Below are 18,080 nucleotides of genomic sequence, written 5' to 3' on the forward strand. Positions count from 1 at the left end.
CAAAAGCTTGTAAATTATAACATTATAATATTGATAAGCAAATTGACGGACATATCTATTTAATTAATGTTAATTGCAAGATAATGTTTTAGAAGTTGCTGGAAGTTGCCAGAGACATTCCATTGTCTGAGTCCAAAGACAAGCATCGAACCCAGACTTCTCAAAACATAATCCTAGTATCGCACCCTTCATAGAACATTCTAAGATAACATATTTTTCTCGCATCTGGGCAGTAAGACACTTTTTGTGTTATGTTTTGTCAGGATACAATAAATTGATAATGATGTTTGTATTTACATGTGACTCGGCTCCTTCTTAAAAACACAGTGACCCACTCTGTAAGTTTAAAGATACAAAGAGTTTGTCTGAACCTGAGCCTTGTTAAACTGTATTCTACATATTCAGATAACGACGAAGACTTATGACATGAAATTGGCAGCATAGTAGGAATATATAATACCGTTTCATGGTGTAATTGTGAATATTGTATTCCTTTGTCAACTGCTATAGAAATTATGTGTTACGAATTTCAAAGTATAAATGAAATCAAAAGGTGTGAAAATTGCGTAACTATAGTTCCTTCATTTCATAGACTAATTCTTGACACAGACACAACTTATGCATAAAAAGCAACATTTCTGGAAAGAAGTGCGATTTAATACGGGACATTTTAGTGCCTAGAACTTGGAAGTTTTGTAGCATATAAACAAGCAATTCATAAGTTGGATTAATTCGTTGCTGGCCAGTTTGGTCACAAAAATCATATTGTTATCTCATCATGTGTTGTTAATATGATAATAAAGTTCTCCCAAACTGATGGAATATATCAAGGATTTAAGGCTGCTGAAAATGTTTACCAGGCTTAGTTACTCTACCTGGGCACTTCTTTAAGTGTGAACAAATAAATAATGATTTGTTTTTTTGCCTAAAGACTGCAGTAGTACCGAGTGATCAGTCATATTTTTCAAGCAATTCCGTATGAGTGACTGCCTTTAGCGGAACTCAGACTGGTATAGTCCAGCTTTAGGTACAATAAAATGCGAAAAAATAGGACTGATCACATGTTAGAATGTGTTCTCTTTTACCACTGTATTATTTCATAAACTGATTAGAATGTTTTTACCACTACATTATTACATAAACTGATAAGTGTATTATTATTTATTACGATACTACACTAGTTCCCAAACTTTCTGAAAGCATGACCCAATTTTAGGTGAGACTTCTATTTGCAATCCCCCACTATCGTACTGGTTCTTGAACCAATTCGAAAAATACAAATCCCCGTGAAATTGAAAAGAACTATAATTTTACTCAAAGCCAGTGGTTAACACCCAAAGTACGATTTTAAACAACTGTTTTCCTTTTAATATTTTCCGGAAGAAACTAAAAACAATTACGAGGGTCGCAGATGGTTTCATTAAACTGACTGAAATTAAAATAGATGGGGAGAAAACTCATTGAAATATGTACCTACTGATAGAATGTTTAAAGTACATTCCCCCTCCAGAAGAACATAGACCAGTTTTGAATCAAAAGAATACCCTAGCCTTGAAAAAGAAGCTTTTAAATTTTTATAAAATGTTCTACTTCGTATTTATTCAGAATAAGTTTCTGGTCTATGATTGTCATCAAAACAAAAGCAAGAAATCAGCTTGAACTTGAAAATGATATCTCAGTGTGTATCGAATATTTAGTCCAGATTTGTTAAGCTACTTTCTGAAAAAAAAAAAAAAAAAAAAACAGGCACATTTATCACATTAATTATTTTTTACTTCATAACTATTGAAATATGTTTAAATTTTGTTAAATGTTGTTTATGTTTATGATTCTAAATACAAAATAAATGTATGTTAATAAGCTGTTTTTTTTTTGTTCTTTTTTTTAATCTTGTAAATCATATCGCAACCCCCTCAGCTCTTTACATGATGTCCATTTTGGAAACCACTACGATAGTATATTTTAACATAATATGTGTTGGTGCTCTTTGTAGCAGTAATTTAAATGGCTCTCTCGTGCAACTGCATGGCGATATGGTAGATGTGACATCACGCGACTTTTTAATACACTGTACTACCAGTCCACGTAAAGGTACTACTGAGTCTGGACAAAAGGCAATATTCTTGAATTTTTTTTTTTCTAGACAATCAATTATTGACTCGTGATTTTAGAGTGTACTGCTCCTTTAACTATGTCCACTAGAATCGTGCAAACAATGCCATGCCATTGTAATTCTAATTCCATCACTTTTATTTCGACAATGTCGGTGAGCATTGTTTCATTTAAAAAAACGTAAACTTAGTGCTAGAAAAATATTTTGTGATCATTGTTGGAATATATGTATGGTCTGCATTTGTAAGTCCCTTTTTGTATTTTCTTTATGTGAAAACAATACATCAATTGCATATCTCGTTTCTTTGTTTCACCGACTCGTATTTCAACTCTATCTCTATAATCGCTTCCAATTTTATTTCTATGACTTGATTCCATGTGCATAACTGTAATGTAAAAATTGACACTTATCCTCAGCTGGATTTTTATTCCTCTGCTGACTAGTTTGTAAACACTTTGTCTCTATTCACTGCATAACAGTATTTAACTGAAGACTAAAAATAAAATCAACTTCTAACATATATGAGGCATGTTGAGAAAGTAAGTGCAGTACTATAGTATTTGGCTGTTACAAGAAACAATAACTTAGTTAGAAAAAAATATATATATATATATATTTTTATCAGATGCACCATACTTTAAACTTTCTTCTGTATAGTTTCTACTATTATTGAGCCATTTACTGTAATGGAACACCAGTTTCTGTATCCTCTCAACTTAGAATGTGACCATCTGAGAAGACAGTCACTTCTGCACTGGCCTTTGATGTCATCATTATTGAAGAAATACTGGCCAGCAAGGAACAAATGAAAGTTGCTTGATGCTAAGTATGAGCTGTAGGGTGGATGGTCCTTTTGATCTCAACCAAATGACTTGATAAAGACCTGATTTTGAGTAGCAGTGTGTGGTCAAGCATTATTATGAATCAATACAACTTCACAAGTAAGCATGTCACACCATTTGTTCTTGATTGTGCAGTAGAGTTTCTTCAAGGTCTTGTAAGAGACTGCTAAGTTTAATGTTCTACCTTGAGGTAATAATATTTTAACAAACAAAATTCCTTGCCTGTACCAAAATACTCAGCAGATATCTTGTGGATTGAAATAAAATTGTCTATTTGAATTTTGATAGTCTGCTTGCTCTTGTGCTCTTCGGAGAGCACCTTTGGCACCCAGTGTGAGCACATTTTTAAAAAATCCAAACAATCTCACAGTTTCGTCTAGAACAATCCTTGAAATTTTCGGGAAATGCAAGGAAAATGCTGAAATTGTAATGACTGTCCTCACAAACTTTTGTGTCGACCATGCTCATCACATCATCAGAGATCACACGAAGCCAGCTGTTCCATGCCTCGTTGTGCACGTTCTCACGATCTTTGTTGAACTGTCTGAACCATTTCCTCACCATTCTCTTTGAGCGTATTCCAAATCTCATCGGTGAGCAATCCGATGGCATCACAGTGTTCCGAATTCCACCGATGACGTCATTGATGCTCCACCACTGTTGCACCGGTGCCATCAACTTGCAGAGGTGGTGGCAGTCTCCATCAGCCGCCATCAGTGAATCTGATTGGTTCTTGTATAGGGCGGGAATTAGCAGACGGATAACATCGTGCACTGTTGTGTCATGGCGGTGTGTTCTGCTTTAGTTCTGCTGTATTGTTTGTAATGAGCACAACATAAAAATAATATGTTAATGGCTTATAAGCGAACATGTCAACAGACCCATTATTACTACCGGTTCAAGAAATAAATTGTTTATGCTATCTTTTCTTTGAACGAGATGGGAGTACGAAAATTTCGCAAAATTTTGCTAGCGTAGCACAGACAACAACTTGTACAGTCGCCATGACAGCCATCGATCCTTCCAGCAGTTTTGTTCCTTATTTCGCTGCAATGTGACGTCATTGATGCCACCGGACTGGTGAGATTCGGAATACGCTGTCTCTCACATGGCGTAACTCATAACTCTGATGGATGTTAGCCAGATTCATATACAGTATCTTGCATTCAGAAAACGAATAAGATGCCATATTTCATATTCAGATGGCTGCTCAAAAATAAACATATTAAATGCACAGAACAAACAATATGTAAACAAGATCTGATGTCCTCGTAATGGCATCTCTGGCTTGCCAAGGTATGAGAGAAATCAGTGTTCATGCACAAAATCATTACTTTAACTCTCCAGAAGAAATATTCACAAACTGTACTGACTTTCTGAACATGCCTCATACTGTTTTGTTGTGAAGAAAGCAACTATGAGATATTTTTTTAATACTTCGGTTTCCTCCTCCCATTAGCATTTCACCACTGCTCCATTGTTGCCAAATCATTTCGCCATTAATAAAGAAATATCTACTCTAAAGGATAGACTATATTATAAATCAGAAGAATGACGAGTCATGCTTGTTGCAGTATTCTGGTCACGTGAGTGTTTTGTGGCGGCTTGCTAAGACAAGCCACTTGATGGCTACTGCTCATGGTGCAGAAGGAAACAGTGAAAAGAAGAAGGAGTTCGTACTACAAGGTACAGTACATAGTTATTACTGACACTTTGTCATTTTAATCCAGATATTGTAATTTATTGGTTGCTTAGATGAATTTTTTAAACTGATTCTCACTTCTTGAATTGTTTGTCAGTTATGACATACACTTATTGATAATTGCTCATTTCTAATGTGGAGGCATAGAGATTACTATTTGTGACTAGTTGCAGGAAATGGGACCTAAAGTCGGATTTTTCATTTTTTTGTTTTTTGTGGTTTCAAAAAGAGGATGAAATACTGAGCATTAAAAAAAAATTCATGGTTCTATCTAGGTGGTATAGTTTTTAATATATTACTTATTGAATATTGATATTACAGGATGTACTTTTCGAGAAAAATGCAAATTAGAGTCTTCATTTGTTTTCTTAGCAACTATAAGAAAGATTTAGGTATTTAAGAAGCACTGTGTAAAACTACGTCCTAGTTTAGTATGTAAAAAAGTGTAAAGGTAGTGCAAGATGTCAAAACATAGAATTGCAGTTTTTACACCGCAAATTAGTTATTTTGTTCTCCTGTTAAATTTATTTTCACGACTTTAGGGCCCTTTTTGCGCAACAGGTCACATTTTCAAATTTAAGATGATAACAAAGAAGTTTAAAGGTGCATTTCTATTGCATTTAGTTTGAACAATATACGTGTTTTGAATATGTTGAAAATATGTAGTGAAGAAAACCAATAATAATTGTTTTAAACATTTTCAAATCAAATTTAGGTGAGCTGGAATTAAGTATAAATTCAGAAGATAATGAACTTGATAATGGCCTCTATTATTGAGATACCTTCGCCAGCTTAACTGGTAACTTTGCAGAATCAATTGACTACTTACATTAAGCTGGTAAGGTGTTTTGTTTTCCCTTCCTGTTATTAACAAATCACTAGAAAATTGTGTTAGAGGAGTTCACTTTATTTTTTTTAATCAGATCAAGTTAATAGTGAGTATCTTCAAATATGATGTCTTTGATCATAATTTTGCATTTGAACTGAGTCGAGGCTCACAGGAATATAATGAACAACCCAGAACCTAACATTAACAGTAATTTCTGGCATACTGGTATACAAAGTAAAATGTGTAGAGACTAGATTATCTTGACTAGGCTTAATGAAGGCTGGATTCTTGCAGGCTTATATTTTCCCATTGTGCTCCCTACTATATATGTGATGATTGTCCAAGTTGTGCAGGTGACCTGGGTGCCCATCGAGAATCCAGCACTGATAGATGAGCATCGTGTCTCACCTCTGACAACCAGATACTGTCCCCAGATGAGTACCTGATAAGTCCCAGGGTTCAGAGTCCTAAGTCCTTCCTGTATCAACATTGGAAACCTGTACTAACCTCAAGACTTCCACCTCAGTCTGTTTTTATTGCAAATGATAGATGAAATGAAGGTGAGGTGGATAGTTGGTGGAATAATAGAGGGAAACAGCAGTACTCCGAGAAAAGCTCTCTGTAATATTTGCTTTGTCTTCCACAAATTCCATCACGACTTGGCCAGGAATCGAAGCTGGGCTGCCTGGATGGAAGACCAGTGTGCTAGAGCTTGAGCCACAGACATGGCTGCTATATGTATCACATACATGTTTACATAAATTGCTGAAATGCTGCAGTTACTTTGTGCATATCAGCAGGAAGTTCTAATTGACATACTGAATTTCTCAAATTTCTTCAGTCAGTGATTCGTGGTGTAAGAATACTTTTATCGTGGGCAGTGATTTACCGCACACACAAAAAACTCTATAATGCTGCCTAAGCATATTTACTTCACAAGCTGGGATTGCATTGCGCATCTGCTTTTAAGGCCATGTATTTTGCTGACACTTTTCCTGATCAGTTTCAAATTTAACACTCCACAGGAAATCATGCTACAGGGTGTTCTTAAGCCCTGGGGCATAACAGTGCACAATTTAGTAATTAGAAGTTGTGCACTGCTACCTCTCCTAGTCCTGAGGTAGAAATTTTACACGAAAATTTCTGACCCCGCTGGGAATCGACCCCGGGCCGGCTAGTCTGGAGGCAGACACGCTACCACAGAGCTAACTTGGCACTTGTCATATATACTGGAGAGCATATTTCAATGACTTTATGGCCATTTTCAACAACGGTTTTAGATCAATGTTGGCACTCATATATATTTTTATTTGAGTACCTCGCTATCCCCTATTAAATATTGTGTATCCCATGACTTTGTGTAGTCATTGTGTAAATACTGTAACTTATATTTCAACAATGTGATGTGACTTTTATTTCTAACTTCAACCACATACCTGTCAACAATGGGTATTCCACTCAACACAGCAACACAGTAGTCGTTATTGCACTCCACAGGACGACAATGACAATTCACGTGTATTATTGAGAAGAACAACACTGTACTCCTAATTTCAACTAATGTTCACAAAGCACTATGTACAAAACAAAACTGTCAGGTCTCAGTTCACAGTTAGTTCGCATTGGCTAGTTCTTCTAGCTCACTCACTCAAGTTTACTGCACTTCGAACTCAAGCCTTCCAGATACAGTTCACTGCACTTCGAACCCAAGCCTTCCAGATACAGTTCCCTGTACGTCGAACCCCGCCCTCCAGATGCGGTTCCTTGCACGTCAAAACCAAGACCTCTGGGTACGTTGCACTCGCCTGGATATTGCCACATTTACGGACTCACTCAACTTCACTGTACATCGAACTCAGATCCTCTGGATACATCTCCACTGACTGAAGACTAACTAGCTCTCTCTTGCAGTTGACTACTGACTTATCGTCGCAACTCACGGTGTTATTTATTTACCACCATCGTCTAGAATGTTCTGCGTCGCGAAGCCTCTGGAATCCACAACAATCGCCTCCAGATGCTTCTCTACTTCCATCTCTCTCTCCGCTCCATGCCGGGACTGCAGTTTTCCTTCCCCTCGCCCTGCGGCGCACCACGGCGTCTACCGAAGCTCGAGCCTTGCCTCCCCTTTTTGCTGGACGTGCACGTACACTCCCGAGGCAACCAGACACTACTAGAATGTTCCAAATGCATGCCACAAACTATTAATGGAAAAAATTCGTTCCGGCACTGGGAATCGAACCCAGGACTTCTCAGGTTGGGGCACTGAATGTTCTTAATCAACTGAGCTATGTCAGGATCTGATCCAATCTGATCGGTCAGGTTGTGATAGAATTTGTGGTGGTCAATTAGATGTTGCAGAGGGTTTTTCTCTCACATTTTTCTCGTATCATTCCACCGACATACTCCACATTCTTTTTACTTCATCTGTCATCTGCTGTAAAGTAGACTGAGGTGAAGTCTTCGGGATAGTATGGTTTTGAATGCTGATATAGGAAGGGCTTGGTGGGGGAGCTCCTGGTGCTTATCTATTTGTCTATCAGGGCTGCAAAAGAGTGGCCTGCCTGTCAGCATTGGATTCATAAATGCCACCTGTCATTGAACAATCATCGCGTATAATATAGTACACACAATGGACCAAAGCAAACCTAAGAGCAAGAATCCATTCCAGGTCTGGCCCTTGAAAAACCAAGCCAAGCAACCTAGCAATACTATCAATTGAGAGAGATCTCAATACAGTTATTGAAAAATTTGCATAAATTAAAACAAGGCGATTCTAAATCAATTTGACTATACTAGCATTAAATGTATCTTAATTTAGTTATGCAAGTATTTCCTTAAAATACAATACAGGTTCTTGGGGTTAAGGGATTCAATACTGAATTTGTGGAAGGGACTGTGGAAGAGCCAGCGATCCATGGGTAGAGGTGTAATATTTGCCTTTCTCTGGGCACATGCAATCCATGCTATGTCAATGAGAGAGGCAATTTGGACAAAGAAAGAAATCCCACTGGAATGACACACTGCAGTTGTATGTGAAAATATATAATATATAAAAATGGGACAAACTGCAGTGTACTAATTATAGAGGAATGTGTTAGTCTATAAAACTTTTAACAAAATATGTTGCATAATAGATTAAGTGCATGGCTCTATAACAGAACTTATGAAGTTTTAAAAGAATTGGTGTTCCCTTTTAAGTTACCAAAGTTGATTAAGATAAAACTATAAGTCACACTGCAAAGTTAAAATACAAAGACAATTTATTATCAGGAGCATTAAATTTCTGAAGAGGACAGGGTGATGCTTAATCAGCATCATTATTTAAAATTGTATTAGAGAAACTGTATGAAATATTGAAATAGCTGATCTTTCATACCTAAAGGCAGTGACTATAACTGCCTAGACTGTTAGATTTTTTTTAAATTCTCAATAAAAGTAGAAGCATTTTTGCATATAATAATTTCTCCGAAACATACAAGTCTGGAAACATATTTGGTTTCTCATTTTATTTATTTCTTAATCTTATGCAATAAAAAAATTGAAATAAATAATCATTAGGATAAATTTCGAGTTCATTGCTAGTTTGTATTGTTTATTTCAAATAAAGATCAATTAAATTTTTCTGAAAATTATTATAATATGTTAGGAGAAAGTCCACAAACTATTAGGGAAAACAAGGGAATTTTACTTGAATCAAGTAAAGAGATGGGTGTGGAAGTAAATCCCAAAAAGACAACGTATATGATTATGTCTTGTGACCAGAACATAGTACGAAATGTAAATATAAAAATTGGAAATTTATCCTTTGAAAAGATGGAAAAGTTCAAATATCTTGGAACAACAGTAACAAATATAAATAATATTCGGGAGGATATTAAATGCAGAATAAGTATGGGAAATACCTGCTATTCGGTTGAGAAGCTTTTGTCATCCATTCTGCTCTCAAAAAAAGCTGAAAGTTAGAATTCATAAAACAGTTATATTACTGGTTGTTCTGTATGGTTGTGAAACTTGGACTCTCACTTTGAGAGAAGAACAGAGGTTAAGAGTGTTCGAGAGTGAGGTGCATAGGAAAATATTTGGGGGTTAAGAAGTTAACAGGAGAATGGAGAAAGTTACACAACGTAGAACTGCAAGCATTGTATTTTTTACCTGACATAATTTGGAATATTAAATCCAGACGTTTAAGATGGGCAGGGCATGCAGAATGTATGGGCAAATCCAGAAATGCATATAGTGTGTTAGTTGGAAGGCCGGAGGAAAAGGACCTTTGGGGAGGCTGAGATGTAGATGGAAGAATAATATACTGTAAAGTTGGATTTGAGGGAGGTGGTATATGATGGTAGAGACTGGATTAATCTTGCTCAATGGCTGGCTTATGTGAGAGTGGCAATGAACCTCTGGGTTCCTGAAAAGCCATTTGTAAGTAAGTATTATTATATTTCATGCACATCATCCATAGGTATTGACCCATTGTGCCGTTTATATTTCGGCACGTCATTCTTTTCCTTTCCATTTCTTTCCTGTTCGTCTATCCTTATGCTTTTCTCTGTTTGTTTTGATTATTCTAATTCTTCATAGATGGCTTGTAGTTTTTTCCTTTCTGATCTAGTTCTTCTTACTTTTCATAGATGGCTTACTTCATCTCACTTTTCCGTCTTTCCGTATTCTCTGGTTTTGTTTCTTTAATCTGTGATGAGTTGAAACCGAGGGGCCAGTTAATATCTGGCTGGGGAGCGGTTAGTATTTTACGCTGATTGGTGGAGACCGAGGGTACAGTTAATATCTGCCTAGGGAGCAGTTAGTATTTTATAATATCGTTTGCTGATTGGTTTTGACTGTAGCTCTAGTTTGAATTTCGCCTGAGAAGCTTGTTGTATTTCGGTTCCGGAGTCAGTCTGCGATATGGACTCATTGAGGTCGGGTGTGTGCCGGCAGGCTCAGTAAAGTGAACATTGTTGGGGCGTCAGTGGGCGTCGGACCATCCTTGAGGAAAGTTGTGTAGACAGTTAAAGCCTTCAAGTTGGAAGGGTGTTGACGAGTGAAGTCTAGGACTACGACTTGTTGAGGAAAGTAGTGTAGTAGCGGGCTTTACTATGTGGAAGTTAAGTTAAATCTGCCGGGGAGAGATTTGTTGAGGAAATACATATCGCCAAGCGAGTGGAATGGTGTGGAGTCTGCTGTGAAGACTCGTTGGCCAAGGATACGTTCCTTTGGAAGTTTATAGTGTATGTTGCTACTGATGTGCAAATCTTTAGTATGTGATTACCGTCATTATCAGTAGTGATAGTAGCGTCTGGCTCACGTAGCTGGAAAGTTTAGACGCTGCGGGTTTTGATGTGCTTCAGATCTTGAACTGCATTCGAGTATTTGTCGGGCAATAGTGCAGTCAGCTCTAGCTAAATATGGTCGAAATTTTATCTGATGTTACTTCATCCCCAAGCTGTGATGTGACTAAAAGTCTACCACAAACTACAAAGAGCTCAGTGAGTTAGTTTGGTTTACTGTTTGGTTTGTCATTACATCAGAACACACTTTATGAGAATGGAAATCAAAATGGAGGAATCCATTGTTGCGTGGAGTGTGAGGGGTGACCAATTTCAGTGTTACGGTTCCCACGTGTGTGTTTAGTATTGGTTATGTGTGAGATAGACCAACAAGTTGGATGTCAGCAAGGTGGAGTGCCTATGTATATAAGGTAACTAGCTGGTTGTTGACTAACATTATTCTCAGTTACGAAGAGATACTCTGTGGGACGAAGTTATTATTTGATGTCTTCTCTAAATAAATGTTTTTTTTTTTAAATATAGGGAATGTGTGTTGTTACTCAACTATCTCGACAAGTAGATTACAATCCTGATCATAACGTTTCATGGCAGGGTTATTTGCTGTAATTAATCAATTACTTAAACAAATAAAGAGACCTACCAGGCCTAGGACGGCACATCATAAATGCGAAATATGATAAAACATTCATCCAGTAATTCACGAAAAATTAGTTTATACAAACGATGGCATTCTCGAAACATTTTCTGTATTAGTGATGCTGAAAACTTGTGAGAGAATAAAATTAATTGCAATGACATGATAGGTATATAACAAATTATTTAACATTATAATGTGAATGAAATGGAGAAAAGATTTATTGTCCTAGAGCAGGGAATTTAAATATTCAAATACAAATACATAAATTAATAAGACATTTATTTGTGTTTCTTAGGATTCCACTATGCTCAGAAGGCCTTACAATTGGATGAAACTGATGCAGAAGCACACAAGTGGTTTGCTGTGACTGTTGGCAGCCGTGGTGAGTTTCTCGGCACACGGGAAAAAATTGAAGATGGCTATGTGTTCAAGCAACATGTGGACAAAGCATTAGCTCTTCGACCTGATGATCCTTCACTTCACCATCTCTTGGGGAGGTTCAAATATGAGGTATTTGATACTGCTTGACAAATATTTTAGGCTTAGCTTTTTTTAAAATGTTGCTGTCCTGCTTTTGGCTAAGTCATTTGATTATGTGTTACCATAGTCACATAATGAAAACTGTGAACTGGATGTCTGTAGAGGCCAAAAGAGTAGTGTGTTGCAAGCTGGCAGAAGAGTTTATAGACAAGTTTATGCAATAAAAAAATCAGTAGCTAGATTCATACTAGCTAATTCAAAAGTATTTTTTATTTTTTAATGTACACTAATAAAGTAATTTAATTTTTAACATTTAAATTAAATGAGATAAGTATGTTCATATCTTCATTACTAATTCTGCCCTGAACTGTTTTATAAGTGGATAGTTTATCTTTTTTTTTTTTTGTGATGAAGCTACAGGCTCTTGTTTAGTTAAAGTACATTTTTTAATATCATTGAAGTGCATTTTAGACAAAATTGTAACCGTTTTTATACGGGCACCATCTTCTTATACTGCAGCGTCTACATCACTCATTCACCTGTCTTTGATCTGTGGATTCATTGGACTATTTACAGTTGTGAAAGATATGAAACAAGAGTTAGAAATCCCACAGATGGTGGAAAGTCTCATATTAGTAGAGAATTCACTTAACAACCAATAAAATATAATTTTTATTCAGATCAGAACTTCAGAGTCGGATTCTGTCACAACAGTGAGAACAATGAGAGCTTTAGCACTAGAAACCACCAATTCAAAATATTCACATACAACATACAAAATGGCTGCAAATCTTTACAGATGGATCACTCAGATCACCTGAAGAAGAAACTGGAGTTACATGCACTCTTTTCAGTTTACCATAATGTTTGTCCATGTTCAACAAATTTTGATGGAGAAATTAACGGCTATCTACATAGCTTTACAGAATCTGTTACACAGAATAAATAAATTTCAGAAAGTTGTAATTCTCTCAGATTCACGGCTATCGTACAAGCAATAGTTGAGTCATCAACTTCAAAAAGTGTCAAAATCTATAAATCTAGAAAAATTATAAATCATTTAATCAATTTAAAAAAGACCATTAATATACAATGGATCACCTCACATTGTTATATATATGGAAATGAAATAGCAGATGCTCTGACAAAAAGAGGCACAATAATAATATAGAAACAAAACCAGGCATTTTCTTTTCATTCTATAAAACAAATTATCCACAATACATTTAATTTATTCCAGAAAAAATAAACTAGGACAAAATTAAAGGTAAATCATGAGAAATAATGTTAAGAGATCCTGAAGGAATTCCACAATCACCACAGAAATCTACTGTCGCTATATTTAGATTGGTGACAGGCCATGACCGTTTATCAAGCCATCTGCACAGAATAGGAGTATTCAATATACCTTCCTGTATCCTATACAAAAGTATTGAAGTGCAAGAAGACTAATGGTTTCATTGCCAAAAGTCTAGGCATTGAACACACACACACACACACACACACACACACACATAGTTTCTCTATACTACTTAATATAAAAACGTCGGTCTTTTCTGCCAGACCCTGTACTTCAATGAATGAAGTGCAAGAGTGTTTGAAGCATTGCTATAAATGTGTACACACAGTAGAGTGTCAGGTATGATGTAGCAGTGTTTCTCACAAATGTTTTTCTTTCTCGTTTATGAAGGGAAACTGGTTTTAAAAATTCGAGAGAGGATACTTACAGACTTGATCCAGTGGGCTGTCTACCAATCTTCATATAGTGTATGGGCAGAACTTGTTTGTTTAAAATGTCCATGTTCTGCACACCTGAGTGCATGTCCTCAATTCATCTGTTCCATCGGAAAGAATGTAGAGACATACATGAGTGATTCGAAAATTAATGGCAACACTTTAATTAAGAATTAAAACTTAATTATTCACAATTGATATAACCAGCGCTTTTTTTTTCAGCTGGAACAGTCCGGAACGCGTTCCAGTAAACTTTCTGCCATTACAAATTCCAACGAGATATATTTTATAAGCGAAATTGAAAATTAAAATTGCCGCCACTGCCAAGTCCAAGTTTACATTTTCTCATTATTATCGTTGGTGCAAAAGTAACTCATGCAATCTAGTACTGCCATCTTCTGTTATTGATCCTGAAACTGTAGCTCGAAATCGAAAAATTTCCGTTATGCTTAAAATCGATGAGCTCTGTTTGGAACTTATTGTAATATAAGGTATGTAGATCTAATATTTTTAAACCTACACTTTTTGTTGTATAATGTGATCGAGTCATAGAGTTCCAGTAAACTGGAAAAAAAGCACTGGATATAACAGTTCTTGAAACCTTAATTATTCACATAATTATTATTATTATTATTATTATTATTATTATTAAAACTAATCTTCTTCATTATCGTGTACCCATCGTCAGACCTCTGGAAGGTGACATGTACAGTCCACAGCATCACTTTGCTCTAAACTTCTAATTGACGCTCTACAGCTGTTATAATGGCCTGTCTATTTCTAAAGTGTATCCCTCTCAGTGGTTCTTTCATCTTAGGGAAAAGATCGCAGTTGCAGGGACTCATATCCAGAGATTACAGTTGTCAACATTCTTAAGTCTGGGACCCACCTCGAAGGATATTAAACTTCACTGGGTCCACAAGTTGAATATTATTAGTACACTTTGAAAAATAAATATGTTATTAAAAAAACTAAATTATTGTAATTAACCAAATGTAATATAAAATGTTCCATGTTCATCAAACTATTGTGTTGGTTGGGCCTGGTTTTTTGCGTAAGTAGGCTCAATGGCTGTTAACTAAAGTCGTAAATCTGAATGTGCATCAAGTCTATTTCTGGACTTATTTTTCATTTCAATCAGAAAGAGAGTCCTGCCTTTTTACACAAATATGATATGAGAATTGCATGAGCAACTTTAATGTCACATTCGGAAGTTCAGAAAAGTCACCTTTTAATGATACCTATGGGTGAAAGAAATTAATATTATAATGTGCCTGATTAATTAATGTACTAATTGTTGAAAAATCAAGGCGGTTATGAAAAGTTATGCTCGAAATATAAAGAAATAAATTTAAAAAAATTATCGAAACAGAAACCAATCTTTTTAGACATTTATATTGCAAATTTGCATTATATAAATTTTTGTGGGCCTCTTGCATGACTCACTGAACGCCCCCTGGGGACCCACCAGAGCCTGGAGGTCCACAGAGAAGTTAATGGGGTGGAGGGCCGCAAACAAAATACTAATGATAATAATAATAATAATAATAATAATAATAATAATAATAATAATAATAAGTGGATAATAATAATTATAGTGTGAAATTTTGTTTTTTTAAAAACATTACAACGACCTTAATGGATTAAGATTATATCATTGGAATATTATTAATGAATGTGGGACTGGAGTAGTTTGTAATGTACAGTGAAATCTCTCCTTACGGACATCCCCAAGATACGAACACTCCTCATATATGGACAGATTTTTATGTCTCAACTGAAATAATATAGAAATAATTATAAATTGAATTCTCGTTTATGGACACTCTCAGACATGGACACGGGCAGCTGTTTCACAGTCCGAAAGCATGCTTTACCTCTTGACTGCGGACAGAACTTAGATTTCAAGACCTAATGTGTTACAAAAGTGGAAAATTTAGTTTTGAGAACTGTACAGAAATTCCTTATCATGAAAGAAGACAATAAGGGTCTTGTAGGCTACCACTAGCCCAGCCAGCTACCCCTTGTTAGCTGAAAGCGGGTGGATAAACAAAGTCATTAAATTTAACCTGTCTGATAGGTCCAAGGTTTCCGCGATCATGAAATTGTATTCGACACATGATAGGGTTAGTAGGATTATTCTCTTCACTTCAATCAGTTGTTCTGTTTTGGGAGACATGGCACCTGAACATAAAGATTAAGTTGAAAACTGTAAATAACAGTACTGCATAACTGTAGACCTAGAATAAAATTGCACGGCACAGTACTGTATTTTCCTTTTTCGGTCTTATCTAATGTAGTTCAAAGTTGCAAAGAATTTACTGTAGTACAGTACACTTGTATTTAGAATTAAACTTCAGTAATACATTTCATTTAAAGCGTGAAGGGATACTAATGCATATTATAAATTTACTGTTAGACTGGGGAGCCCCCTCCCAATAAAGGACACCTCCCAGATGCAGATAGATTGTTACATCCCTTTGATATCCATAAATGACAGGTTTCACTGTGTTTTAAACTGTTGATCATGCATATAATTAAACAACATTATATTAAGCAAATCTAGTCTTTCAGGTAAAGCTTCCTGTAAAGCAGATTTGAATAATTTCAAGGGAAAAATTGTTCCAGTGCCGGGTATCGATCCCGGGACCTCTGGTTGAACGTACCAGCGCTCTGCCAACTGAGCTACCCAGAACTCCACCTGACACCATCTCAACTTTTCCCTTTATATCCACACAACTCGCGTGCGCTGACGAAATGCCAGAGACCCACTTCGAGTGCACACAAACTCTGTGTGACTTGGAATTGTGGTTTTCTGTTAACGTACACAGTGATGTACAGTATATATTATGCAAATCTAGTCTTTCAGGTAAAGCTTCCTGTAAAGCAGATTTGAATAATTTCAAGGGAAAAATTGTTCCGGGGCCGGGTATCGATCCCGGGACCTCTGGTTGAATGTACCAGCGCTCTGCCAACTGAGCTACCTGGAACTCCACCTGACACCGTCTCAACTTTTCCCTTTATATCCACACAACTTGCGTGCGCTGACGAAACGCCAGAGACCCACATCGAGTGCACACAAACTCTGTGTGACTTGGAATTGTGGTTTTCTGTTAACGTACACAGTGACATACAGTATATATTATGCAAATCTAGTCTTTCAGGTAATGCTTCCTGTAAAGCAGATTTGAATAATTTCGAGGGAAAAATTGTTCCAGGGCTGGGTATCGATCCCGGGACCTCTGGTTGAACGTACCAGCGCTCTGCCAACTGAGCTACCCGGAACTCCACCCGACACCGTCTCAACGGGAAAAGTTTGATTTCAGAACTGTTAAAGTTGAGACGGTGTCAGGTGGAGTTCCGGGTAGCTCAGTTGGCAGAGCGCTGGTACATTCAACCAGAGGTTCCGGGATCGATACCCGGCCCCGGAACAATTTTTCCCTTGAAATTATTCAACATTATATTAAATTTAAAACTTTTGTTGTTATTATTTATTATTATTATTATTATTATTATTTTATTATTATTATTATTATTATTATTATTTTATTTGCAGCCCTCCATTAAGGGAGGAGATGAGTGAAACTTTGGTCATTTTTCGAGGAAAAACCATTTTCGATTTTTGCAGATAAAATAACACTAGTCAACAAATTTTAAATTTTTCTCGATAACCTCGATCAAAATATGTGATTAATGGGTAATTTGAGTTCTTGAATTGCTCTATCGGGTCACATTTCTGAGTTATTGGTATGTCCCTCTAGCATGCATTGATTTGCATATATTTATGAACACCCATGTCAATATGCAGTTATTATCCCTAATAGTTGGCTCTTATCGCACATATTAATAAAAACAACAAACTAAATATTATTTTAACTTATAAGGTAGTAAAGATTTTCAAATAAACTATAAGAGCATGTAATTTGAGTCAGAAGTACAAATGTTTTTGTTGACTTTCGTTTTTAGGTCGAATCAGGGATTTCCTTGTAGAGAAAACCAGCAGTGGTTCCACTGGTTCCCCATCATAGCTGGGTCCCAACGTCCTTGGTAGCATTTTGACGTGAATACATCTTTAAAATCAGACTGACACATGGGGTACGAGGACGAAAAAGGCAATTTAACATTTGCAAGATGATTCAATCCGACTCTGTAACTTCGTGACTAATAATGTGATTGAAATAGATGTGGTCTCGTTCAATCGGTTATACGACTACGATGCAATCTTGACCTTGAGTTAGCACCACTCATGCATGAGCCATGGGTGAGGGCTCATGGAAACTGGCGGTCATTTTGGCCGTGGGCGAAAATTTTCGGACAGTATATAAAATAAAAAAATAAATTATGGTTTATTTAACGACGCTCGCAACTGCAGAGGTTATATCAGCGTCGCCAGTGTGCCAGAATTTTGTCCTGCAGGAGTTCTTTTACATGCTAGTAAATCTACTGACATGA

The 18,080-nt window shown here is 36.4% G+C and overlaps 1 protein-coding gene across 6 annotated transcripts in view; it reads left to right on the forward strand.

Annotated features, from left to right (window-relative positions):
- The window catches only part of LOC138701603 (regulator of microtubule dynamics protein 1-like), a 98,309-nt gene that overhangs the window by 23,846 nt on the left and 56,383 nt on the right, over positions 1 to 18,080 (forward strand). For all 6 annotated transcript variants that reach the window (XR_011332630.1, XR_011332629.1, XR_011332631.1 and 3 more), the window contains exons 3-4: positions 4,530 to 4,641; positions 11,710 to 11,924. Coding sequence is in view for 3 of the 6 variants with exons in the window: in XM_069828666.1 (XP_069684767.1) it covers positions 4,530 to 4,641; positions 11,710 to 11,924 (327 nt within the window). In the remaining 3 variants the exon portion in view is untranslated. The remainder of the gene's footprint in view (positions 1 to 4,529; positions 4,642 to 11,709; positions 11,925 to 18,080) is intronic.

The sequence above is a fragment of the Periplaneta americana genome, chromosome 6 (assembly GCF_040183065.1).
Source record: "Periplaneta americana isolate PAMFEO1 chromosome 6, P.americana_PAMFEO1_priV1, whole genome shotgun sequence".
NCBI lineage: Eukaryota > Metazoa > Arthropoda > Insecta > Blattodea > Blattidae > Periplaneta > Periplaneta americana.